We start from the raw sequence: 11,512 nt of genomic DNA, 5'->3' as shown, positions 1-11,512 counted from the left end.
CTGTCGTCATTCCACTACTGTTTGATCCATCTGGCTGACTTGGTAATGTGATAAAGGTACGTAATGTGAAGGATGGATCCTCACCTTCACAGAAACTGCATCCCTTCATTCTACATTTCTTACTGCCAGTTTAACCCAACAACTTGCATCATAAAACTCAGTACTGCGCATGTCTTTGGAGGTTGAACCAAAGTCCTTTCTAGGTAGGACCATGTCCAGGAGCCACCACCTCAGAGTGGGACATGAAGGGCAAAGGTACCAAGCATTGCTCCTTCCAGTCTATGCAAACCACACTGTGGAAGGCCCCAGGAGACACAGTGTCTTCCAAAGTCACCCGGTTCCTTGTTTCAGAGCAGTCCTGGATGCCCCTTCATGCAGGCATGGCAGCTCTTGTGTTCAGTATTGCAAACGGTGTATCATTATATACCTTTCCAAAATGTTACTGTCCATCCCTGCATCCAAGCAGACAACCAATCAAGTAGTCTTCATATTTCTTTCTCCTATGGTTCTCATTCATGGAAAAACTCAATTCAAGCTAACCTTTTGGTGGCAGCAGACCCACCTCACACAGTAAAAGGAAAAAGGAACACAAAGTATGAGTGCAACATAAATTATTTGCAAGTGTATACAGAATGTACCCTAGAGCACATTGAGGAGCTCTGGGAGCACACTGAGGTACCCTAAGTTAAAGTGGGGAGTTCTGGGAGTCCTCTAAGGATCACTGGGAACCTCGAGGGCATTGCAGAGCACTCTGAGGAGCTCTGGGAATACGCTAGGGTTCACTGCAGCACACCAAGGGGTCCAGGGATTCTGCTGAGATACACTGGGAGGACTCTCAGAAATCCCAGAGCAAACTAAGAAGCTCTGGGAGGATTCTACGGTGCCCCCAGAACACACGGGGTGGCACCTGGAAGCCTCAAGGCTGCACTGAGCAGTCACTGAAGCTCCCCCGATGAGAGGAGAAGTGAGAGGACTCCAGCGCGGCCTAGAGCACACTGGGGGCCTTGGGAGCCCACTAGGACACGCTGCGAACCCTGGAGCACGAAGATGAGCTGTGCCACCACTACAGGGCGGCCCACAGGATACAATGGGTGGCTCCTGAGTTCCTACAAGGCACACTGGGAAGAATCCGGTACAGCCAGTAGCGCTCGCAGCGCTGCACGGCGCCACCTCGCTGAGCGCAACGCGCTACTGCAGCTTTCAGCTCGCTCCGACTTCCGCTTGTCTGTGCGCATGCTTAGTACGGCGCGGAGGACCTTTGACCATAGAGTCTGGCAGCACAGAGCGGCCAAAGCACGAGGAAGAATGACTTCCCCGTGAGCAGGAAGAGAGGGGGCGGGGATGGGGCGGGGACATGCAAATCTACTTCGGCGTCGCGCCAATCGGCTGCACACGGGAGCCACTGGGGGCGTGGCCCAGAGGCGCGGGGCGGAGCTTTTTTCTCCCGCGCCTGCGCAGTGCTTCTTCCAGTCGGCCGCCATGTCGCCGCGCAGCAGTCGCCGCACGGGCGCGCACCGGGCGCGCTCGCTGGCCCGGCAGGCGAAAACAAAGCGGCGGCGCCCGGACTTGGATGAGATCCACGCGGATCTGGAGCCCGGGCGGGCTGCCCGGCTGCTGCGCCAGGAGCCCGACCCCGACCTGCCGGGCTGTGCCCAGTTCTACTGCTTGCACTGCGCGTACGTGGGGTCGTGGTGGGGAGTCCTGGTGGGGGGTGGTCCTGGTCTGTGAGGTTCTTCTGGGGCGACTGGGGAGAGAGCGGAGGTCAGTGGTGGTCGGTGGAGGTCAGTGGAGGGGGATGGGGATGGGGTTCCTGGGGTTGGGGAGGGGAAACGCTTGTCTTGGGAGTGGTTTTTGGAGGGGGCGCCCTGGTGTCTCGAGGTCCTGATGGGGAGGCTGGGGGTCCTGGCTTGCGGGGTAGGGGATCTTGGCGGAGACCTGGTGGGGGAGGAGGGATTCCTGGTGTGGGTTATGGCTGGAGAGGGGTCTGGGTCTGGGGAAGCTCTACATTCTGAGCACTGATTCTGCACTCTGGTGGGACCCCAACCGTGGGGGTGCTGGGTCTGGAGGTGGAAGGTTCCCAAATCCACACAGGCTCCCGAATCCATACTTCCCCTGACCGTGGCCTCTTGCCCTTCTATCCCTCAGGCGCTACTTTGTGGACCTGACAAGCATGAAGGAGCACTTCAGATCCAAGGTGCATAAGAAGAGGTAATAGGGGGGTGCTGAGCAAAGCTGTGCCCAGCCCCATAACTAGAATAAGAAGGACAGTGGCGATGCCCTTCATCCATTTGCTTCCACCCCATTTCTGTCCCCCACAGGCTGAAGCAGCTGAGCGAGGAGCCCTATACACAGGAGGAGGCCGAGCGTGCTGCTGGGATGGGCTCCTACATCCCTCCAAAGAAGGTCCATGTGCAAACCCAGCCCCTGGATGAAGTCGTTGAGATGGAGGCATCCAGCTGAGGGTCCCTTTGCTACTGTGCTGCTGAAAGGACTCTTTGTTCAGCTCTTTGCCAGGCGCTAATGAGGAGAAGCAGCCAGCGTGCTCCTGGGTGCCCTGGCTGCGTCCCCATTCCTGGGGGAAAGAATGGGTAGCTGTGCAGTGTTCCACTCGCCTCTTTGCTTTCAGAGGTGCCTCTGCTGGAGTCAGAGGTTGAGTTACCATTAAAATATGTCAACCAAACGCTGACGTTGGAGCTCTCTGGGGCAGGATGGCAAAGCCCCTTTGTTCTGCCCTCCTAGGGAGGAGGGATCCCCACCTGCTGGGGGTTATGCTCCTGAATGAAGTCTTCATCAAGCACTTGGGCTTATTGTAAGCAGCTCACTGTGGGGCTGGCCCTGCTCTTTTGGGCCTTGAAGAGGGCATGCTAGCGTTCCCCCCCCAGCAGGTACACTTCTAGGCTTATAAAAAATCAATGTCATTGAGTTTTGGTCTGGTGGAACTGTGCAAGTGAGGGGCTGGGGCCGTGCATAGGGCATGATGTGGTCCCCTCATTGCATCCCCTCACCTGCTTCTGATCACATGCATTGTGTCCCTGTGCTGCTGCTGGTGGCAGTACCAATACTGCATGAGCCACTCATCAGGGGTTTTTCCTCCCTGCTGCTTAGCAGTGTGACAACAACACAGCTTTGTTCAGAGGGAAAGGATTTATTTCCATGCACGCTGCCTGGATTTGTTCCCCCCTGCCTTCAGAGATCAAAGCAACCAAATCCAGCTGTCAGCATTCAATCCTCTGCCGGGGGGGGAGCAGCCTCACTCTCCGCTCAGGGTCAGTGAACATGGGGAAGGGGAAGGCTGTGGTTGCACCGGGAGAAGCACTGACTGCTCTTTACCCTTGGGCAGGAGGCAGCCCCATGTCCACACGTTTCAGAGGCTGTTCCTGGTCCCAGTGCTTTATTACCTAATGCCATTCAGAGCTGACCTCCTTTCAGCCTCTGAGGGGGAGTGAATGTGGCACTCGGCTCCTCAATCCGCTCTTCCAATTTATGGTTTTGTTCCCAATCCTGGGGCTTCAGTGAGGCCTGGGGCTGTGCTGGTGGCCCTGGGCCCTGCTCGCTGCATCCCTTCATGTTGTTGAGGGCTTGAATCAACTTTATGACCTATCCTGTGGCATCCTGGCTCCCAAGACAGGGATAGATGTATGTTCCCCAGCTCCAAGGCATGGACGGACAGGATGGGGCAGTGGCGTAGGTTGGCAGGGGGGAGTCATGGCACCATCCCAAGGCCTAGATGGGGACCTGGGGACTATCCCCATGGCCCATCAGGGCTGTGGGGGGACCTTGGGTGTCCCAGCCATCCTCCAGGCGCTGTAGAGGGAGAGGCAGAGCCCAGCAGCCGCCAGCAGCAGGGCCGTGGGGGGCAGCGCCCGCTCCCTGGGCTCAGCCCCCCGTCCCGCTGCCAGCTGCATCTGGAGGAGATAAAGAAGGCGGCAATGGCAGACCCCAGCCCCAAAACCCCAGTAGGGGGATTACGTGGCCTGAGCACCCCATCGCACCCAGCTGGTGTCTATTGGGGTGCCCCCCAGCACCCTCACGGCCCGCTCGGGGCGAGAATAGGGCCGAGTGCAGCCCCAAGGCCTGCCGGCCGTGTGGAAGGGTTACGGCTCCTCCACAGCCTGCAGATCTCACAGGCAGAGCTCTGTGCTCCCCATGAGCCAGGACAGGGCCGAGCACGGCTCTGCGGCCTTCGAGCCACATGGGCAGGATCTTGGCGTGCCCCTGAGCCCCCTCCCAGCCCCGTGAGCCCCTTACCTGGAGCAGGCGGAAATAGCCCGGGGTCAGGCGGCGGGGGCGGATGATCATGGTGCGGAGGGAGCAGCAGGTCGGACCCACGGCCCCTCGCACACAGCGGCGCGGCGCGGCTGTCAGCAGCGATCAGTGCCCGCTGCTCCCCCAAGCGCACACAGTGCGGAGGGGCGGCACGGAGGCGTTTCGGGGGGGAACCAGGGCGGGTTTGTGGCTTGTAAAAGACGTGGTTGGAGGTGAGGCCAGCGCCTGGCCTCAATTTCCCCATTGCAATGGAATCGTGTTCAAGGGGGGACTGCAAAATCCCCATCGGTGTGGCTGCGTCAGTGTTGTGAGTTGTGCCGGGCCTCAGCTCTGGTGCATGGGGAGTCACAGCTCAGCAGGGGGAGCAGAGGATGGAGCTCCCCGCAGTGAGGAGTTTTGATGGCCGCATGTCACTGTCTGCAGCCTGAGTCACTGGGGTGCGTCGCAGTGCCTCACCCCACAGCGCCATACTGGGATGGAGGGAGGAGAGCAGGCAGGAAGCTGTGGTGAGCAGCACACAGGTGCACCAATGGGGCTGCCCTCACCTGGCGCAGGTGAGCAGTGACGAGGGCGGTTCCAGCCCCGCCGCCATGGAGCCTGTGGGCGCTTGGGGCCCTGCGCAGACTGCGGCCTGGCTGCGAGGTGAGAGCCCCCCGCCCCGAGACCACCAGCAAGGGAGGAGCTCAGCCCCCGGGTGGGAGGGTTGCGTCCCTGCTTTGGGACCAACGCTGTGGTGGCGGTGGGAGCCCGTTCCCCAACCTTTATTCTTCCTTTTCCCAAAACCCTGAGGGATTTCAAAGGGAAAGAGGTGGGGGCTGTGAGCATGGTGCTGGCTGAGGTTTGGCGTGCTCAGTGCATGGGCGGAAGCAAGTGTCACCCTCCACCGTGGGGTCATCCGAGCCAGGGGACAGTGGGTGGGTGGCAGGGTCTCCCCCTCACCGTGTGCCTGGCTCTCAGCAGGGCTGGATGCAGCCGTGCAGGGGTATCCCTTCGAAGATTGGGGTATGGCAGGCACTGAGCTGCTGAGGCTGTCAGAGGGAGCTCTGGAGGCGCTGGGAGTTTGGCGTGTGGGACACCAGGAGCTGCTGCTGGAGGCCGTGGAGCAGCTCAGAGCCCTGGTGAGCAACGGTGCGATGGGTGGTGGAGTCTGGGATGGATGGAGGGGGCACACAGAGACAGTGTGGGCCGGATGGAAGGGGGACATCAGGTTACTGTGGGCTGCTGGGAGAGGGGGCCTGGGGGACACTCTGGGATTGATGAATTGAAGGGGGATGTGGAGACAACTGGACTGGGTGGGACATGGAGGGTTACCCAGCGCTGGATAGAGCAGGGGGACATGGGGACATCCTGGGCTGGTTGGAGTTTGAGGAGGGGAAAAGAGGACACCTGGATCTCAACAGAGTTGGGACATGGGGACACTCTGGAATGGACGGAGGTTGAAGGGAGACACGGAGATAGCATGGGCTGGATGGAATAGGATATTGGGGTACCCTGGCTGCATGGAGAGGGGGATACTGGGACACCCTGCACTGTATGGATGTTGAGGAAGTGACATGGGGACACAGTGGGCTGGTTGGAGGAGGGATACAGTGATACCTGGACTGGATAGGACATGGGGGGTTACCTAGGGGTAGATGGAGCAAGGGGACACTCTGGGCTGGATGGAGGGGGGAACACTGAGATTGCCCTGAGCTGAACAGGAAAGGCTGTGGAGGAATCCTGGCCACCTCTGACCACTGTCCTGGCCATGTCCTCACTGCAGGACACAGAGCTGGTGAGCACCAGCCTGCGAACACTGACAGAGAGGCTGCGGGAGCTGGCACAGTGCACTGAGACCGTGGTACTTGAGGGCTCACCCGGGGGGACCACCCCACAGCCACCCCTCATCACCCTGCTGACCTGTGTTGTCGACCTGATTGGAGCTGCCAAGAGGCTCTTCTCCTGGCTTAACAGGTCTGGGGCAGGCAAGGGGCACCCATGGGTGCTGTGCACACATTCCCTGGTGCTGAGCTCTCAAACCTCCCTTCCAGATACCTCTTCTCCACCCTGAATGACTTTTCATCCACTCGGGACATCGTCCTGCTCTGTGCCCGCCTGGTGGAGGTGCTACAGATGGTGGGTGGCCACACAGCCACATGGCCATGGTGATGGGCACAGTGTGGGGAAGGCAGCCAGGCAATCTCCTACCCCCAAAGCCCCTTCTGTGTTGGAGATGAGGGAGAGATGGGGTGAGGGAGGAGGTGGTGGGGAGGGCTGGAAGAAGCATGCTGATCTGTCTCACTCATCCCTCTTATTTTTCCTCCCAGGACTGCTCTACTGCAGAGAAGAACAGCCAGATTCTGTGTATAGTGAGTGCTAGATAAAGAGGGGGCTGTCGGCATAGGGGTCCCAGCAGTGCTCCATCTTCCATGTTTTTACCCACAGTGCCAGCACATCATAGGCATCTGTGAGAGCATCGTGGGCTGCAGTCCCCCAGCACTGCTGGACCGCAGGGCCATGCTGCAGCACGTGGAGCTGGCACTGCCCCTCACACCATGTGATGGCCCTCCAGATTCCCCCAGCACCCCCACGCTGCCCCCTGGCCTGTGGGGCAGCCCCCCAACATCTCCCAGCATCCCAGTGCTGCCTCCTGAGACTCCAGGGAGCCCTCCAGCATCCCCCAGCACCCCGATGCTGCCCCACAACCCACTGGTGAGATATCCACTGCCCTGGTGCCCCTTACCCCCCCTCATCCCCCCTCACTCACACCTCCCCCACTGCCCTGCAGGGTCTGGAGATCACCTCCACCAGCTCCTGCCTGCACTTTGTGTCCACAACCAACTCGGAGGTGAGCTGGGGCCCGTCCCCTTCTTGTCTGTCACTGTACCCTGGTGCCACCTTGTCCCCCCTTTTACCATTGGCCATTTGGGACATTGCAGCCTGTCAGGCTGGGTCCTGGGAGCTTCTTAGGCCTTGTGCCACTCTCCCGTCCCCAGACTGCTGGATGGCTGCACGTGGCTGAGTCTGGGCAACTCATGCCATGAGTGGCTGCAGCTCATCCCATCATCCCCCCCACCTGGACCCTTGCAGCTGCCCAATGCCGGGGTCAGTCCCCGGGTTAATGGTTAACCCCACTCTCTCCGAGCCACCCCGTCCCCAAGTCCTCCCAGCCAGGAAAGCTCCATAAAGCTCCCTGCTGCCTGTATTTGCTCCAGGCCCTGGCTGTGCACGGGGGTCGCATCCTGCCTGGGGACGAGATCGTGCAGGTCGATGAGCAAGTGGTGGTGAGTTGGGGACGGGGACACGTGGGGATATTGGTTTGGCCGGGACGGACACCAGTACAGCTGGAGTTGAGGGGTGCTTGCCTCTGGCTGGGAAGGATTTGGGGAATGCAGGAACTCAGATGCAGGGGTTGGGCTGTGCCCCTACTCACCAGGTGCCCTTGGCAGGTGGGTTGGACACGCATCAACCTGGTGAAGAAGCTGCTGGAGAAGGCAAGCAGAGCATCACTTGTGCTGAAGAAGCTGCCCCTCTGCCTGGCTGGTTCCCCCCTGAGCACCAGGCAGCAGGTGAGCATTCCCAGTACTCCCAGTGCCAGACAGGGCTGTGCTGGGACACAGCCAGGTGTCTACAGCCCTATGGGAGGTCATCCCAGAATGTGGCAATGCAAGGTGAAGCACTGAGGCTCCATCTACAGGTGCCGGGTGCTTTTCTGGATGCTGTGGATCTCCCCAAAAGCAGCGAGTGCCCCAGCAGCCCCTCGTCCCCGGCATCCAGGTGAGCTTAGACCTCGCATCCCATCACCGCAGAGCAGAGCCTTCATGTGAGCAGCCCGGGCAGCTGCCAGGAGTCTTAAGCAACACACATACACAGAGAGAAGTGCCTCTGTTTGTAATTAATTCACTTGGTAACGTTTTAATGGGGAGGAAACTATATTTAGAAATGACCCTTCTCCTCTCCCGGAATGGAAAGAAGCGCGTCAAGCCGTTGGCTCCGCAGGCTGAGCTCACTGCCGCTGGGAGCTTTTCTGGGTGGGAGCAATACTGGGAGCTCCACGGCCGGGCAGGGGGCACTGTGTGGCTCAGGGGGCCCTTCTCCCCCCAGCACCACTGCCGACGCAGACTCAGGGCCGGAACCCAGCACTGACAAAGACAAACACAGCACAAGCCTGCGCAGGGAGGACGTGGGTGAGCTCCGGCCGGCAGCACTCAGTCTCGGTATGGAGGAACCGAGGGGAAAGATTCACCTCTCCCCTTGGGACAGGAGGCTGCAGCCTCGCTCACTGTTTACAGGTGCTGGGAAGGACGTGGTGTGGGAGGCCGGCACCCCACAAGGCATCGCAAGCTCACCGTGTGCCTTCCAACCCTGCACAGCAGAGTTCAGCCCCACAACAGCCCCCCGGGCACAAAGTGCAGAGCCCAGCCAGACCCCCGGGGAGGTGAGAGCTGGTGGGAGCATGGAGCTTTGGGGGGCATCGATGGGGGCACGAGGATTGCGTTGGGGGGCAGCCTGCTGAGTTTGCTGCTGAAGGGTGAGTGAGGTGGGGGCCCCACGGGGCTGTGGGTGCTGTGCTGCTTCACCCTTCATCTGTCTCCTTCCAGGGCAGCCCTGAGACGGGACGCAGAGCCAAAGGTGAGTGGGACGCCAGTGACAGCAGGCTGGGGTGAGGCAGGCTGGGGGCTCGTCCCACCGCCCCACACCTGAAGCACCCCAAAATGCTGCAGGAGTGGCGACCAGGCTGAGCCGCCGGCGGGTCTCATGCCGGGACCTGGGCCGGGCGGACTGCGATGGCTGGCTCCTGAAGAAGAAGGACCACGTGGGCTTCATGGCCCAGAAGTGGAAGCGCTGCTGGTTTGTGCTGAAGGGCCACACGCTCTACTGGTACAACCACCCCAATGTGAGTGGGGATGCCCTCACACTCTGCCACCAGGCTCTGTGCCAAGGCAGGCAGTGGACAGGACCGCGTGTCCCCCACAGGATGACAAGGCTGCAGGTCTCATCAATGTGGCCACTTACAACCTGGAGAGCACAAGGGAGCAGAAGAAGAAATAGTGAGTGGGCACTGCGGTGCTGGTGGGGTCCCTGCAGAGCAGCGGGTGCTTTGACACGGGGGAGGCAGGACGTGGGCTCAGGGCAGCTTGTGTTCCTCGCAGTGTCTTCCAGCTCTCCCATGAGAAGTACAAGCCCTTTGTCTTCGCTGCGGAAACGCTGGCAGATTTGAGCATGTGAGTGATGTGGCAGCTTGTAGTGGTCCTGCTGCAGTGGGCTGTCCGTGACCCACTGTCTGTCTGGCCTTTTTTCCCTAGGTGGGTCAGCCACTTGATCACAGCTAAGACAAAGCATGCACTAGCCCACCAGCCCGTCCCACACAGGGAGGAAGGTAACATGGAGGAAGGAGATGGGGAGCGGGGGGGAGCGTTGGGAATTTTGTCCACAATTTGGGGAAAGTGAGAAACGGAGAGGAGGTGCATGGGGGTGGTGCTCGGCGCTGCTGCTGGGACTGGCCCAGGATCTCTGCTTCTATCCTCCCCCATGGCCTCCAGACTGCTACAGCGAGACAGAAGCTGAGGACCTTGATGATGAACCTCCCCGACCTGGCTTTGACTTGGTGAGCAGCCCTAAGGGACACCCCAGGGTGGGACAGCAGTTCCTTATCTCATCCCCATCTCATCTCTTCTCCAGACAAAGAAAAGGCTGCAGAACGCCCCAGAGAAAGCCCAGCTCTTCCAGACCAGTGGTGAATCCAGCAGCCCGCAGAGCAGCCCTCAGCCCCATTCACCTGTAGGTAGGTGCTGGTCGGCATGAGGGACTCTCTGCCCTGTGCTAAAAGGGGCGCATCCCTGTCATCCTGGGTGCGTCCTTTAACCAAATTCACAGCTGCCGTTTTGAAGTGCAGAGGCTAATCTTTGTCTTTGCAGCTCTAAGGGGTTGTGTTTTGGCGTCCAAACTCCCCTTTGGATGTGGGCTATAGGTGAGGGTGCCCCAGCAGGGTTTCGGGGTTACCCTATATCATGGTGTCCATCTCCACACTCAGAGCCCTGCGAGGAGGATCTTGAGAGCCTGATGTGGTGCCTGAGGCAGGGCGGGGTGTCCCTCATCGGGCGGCAGCGCTTCCTGACACAGGAGCAGTGCCGTAAGTCCTTCATCCGGCGCAACAAGAACCCCCGCATCAACGAGAAGGTGCACGCGGTGCGGGCCCTGCAGAGCACACTCAAGGTGGGATCCCACAGCCCTTCCCCAGCCCCTGCTCCTGCCAACACAGCCCCAAAACGCATCCTTCCCCTCTGCAGGCGAAGCTGGCGGAGCTGCAGGCCCTTGAGCAGCTGCTGGATGATGCCACGCTGACCTCCGAGAAGTTCCAGCGCTGGAAAGAAGAGCACCAGGACCTGTACCAGGAGCTGCAGGAGTGGTGGGCACGGCAGCAGGGCCAGGACAGCGGCGGGGGTCACGAGGCTGAGCAGAGGCCTCCAGCAGGAGCAGCCGAGCCCTGACGCCCCCCGGGCCCCAGCAGGAATCATTCCCCATTGAACTCACAGCACTGCGGGTGCTCTGCCTGTCCTGGATCGGTGCGTGGGGGTTTGGTGACGTTTCAGAAGGTTTAGCCCCCCACAGTGGCTTCTGCTGCATCGCCCACAGGGGTGGGACACCGCAGGGCCAGTCCTGCTTTTTTCTGAGGACGCTTCACATTGAGGACAGGGGCTTTCTCCAGGAGGAACGTGTCCCCAATGCAATGCCTCCAGCCGGGCTCTCTTCTGCAGCTAATAAATCGCTGATAGCTGTGCCACGTGCCGAAGTGTCCCTGCGGTGACATCCGGCCCCCCACACCACGTGCCGCCGTGCTCCCGGGGAAGGGAGGAGCCGACAAAGCCCTCCAGCACCGCTGAGCACCCGCATAGCCAGCATGGGAGGATCCGGCTGCTGGACCCGGAGCGGAGGGGCAGCGCGGAGCTCCTCTCTCTGCTGACGGCCACTGCGGAGCTCCCCCCCTTCGGGCCGGGGCTACCCACACCTCAGCACACCTGAGCGCACCACCCGCACTGCGCACGCGCAAGAAAACAGCGAACCCCACCCCGCGGTGGCGGCTGCCGACACTTTTCCTCCACCGAACGCCGCGGGGCGGGGCCATCTTTTCGCTCAGCCAATCGGCGCGAGCCGGGGGTGAAGCTCCCTCTTCCGATAGGCTGGGGGAGAGCGGCGGGGAGGTGCGTCCTGCTGGCTCCGCCCCCCGCCCGGGGCCGTAACGGTCGGGGCGCGCGGTTGGCGCGGC

General features: G+C 60.6%; 2 protein-coding genes across 2 annotated transcripts; both read left to right on the top strand.

Moving 5' to 3' along the window:
* Nucleotides 1-1,479: 1,479 nt before the first annotated feature.
* Nucleotides 1,480-2,536, top strand: ZNF593 (zinc finger protein 593; the record flags this gene model as incomplete). Its single annotated transcript, XM_079546029.1, has 3 exons — nucleotides 1,480-1,676; nucleotides 2,146-2,208; nucleotides 2,319-2,536. The coding sequence occupies 3 exons, from the start codon at nucleotides 1,480-1,482 to the stop codon at nucleotides 2,458-2,460; spliced, it is 402 nt and encodes a 133-aa protein (XP_079402155.1). The 3' UTR covers nucleotides 2,461-2,536.
* Nucleotides 2,537-4,856: 2,320 nt separating this feature from the next.
* On the top strand, nucleotides 4,857-10,773 carry CNKSR1 (connector enhancer of kinase suppressor of Ras 1; the record flags this gene model as incomplete). The annotated part of the gene is made up of 21 exons (XM_079546017.1): nucleotides 4,857-4,908; nucleotides 5,224-5,384; nucleotides 6,029-6,219; nucleotides 6,297-6,381; nucleotides 6,573-6,614; nucleotides 6,691-6,957; nucleotides 7,034-7,093; nucleotides 7,461-7,529; nucleotides 7,695-7,814; nucleotides 7,943-8,022; nucleotides 8,350-8,462; nucleotides 8,538-8,683; nucleotides 8,847-8,877; nucleotides 8,970-9,142; nucleotides 9,223-9,296; nucleotides 9,399-9,470; nucleotides 9,552-9,625; nucleotides 9,789-9,853; nucleotides 9,928-10,030; nucleotides 10,280-10,461; nucleotides 10,536-10,773. 21 exons carry the CDS (start codon nucleotides 4,857-4,859, stop codon nucleotides 10,734-10,736), a joined length of 2,361 nt encoding a protein of 786 aa, XP_079402143.1. The 3' UTR covers nucleotides 10,737-10,773.
* Between the last annotated feature and the right edge of the window lie 739 nt (nucleotides 10,774-11,512).

Source organism: Tetrao urogallus (assembly GCF_951394365.1).
Source record: "Tetrao urogallus genome assembly, chromosome: 23".
In the NCBI taxonomy this organism is placed as follows: Eukaryota; Metazoa; Chordata; class Aves; order Galliformes; family Phasianidae; genus Tetrao; species Tetrao urogallus.
Note: the sequence above shows the minus strand (reverse complement) of the source record. Positions and strands in the feature narration are given on the sequence as shown.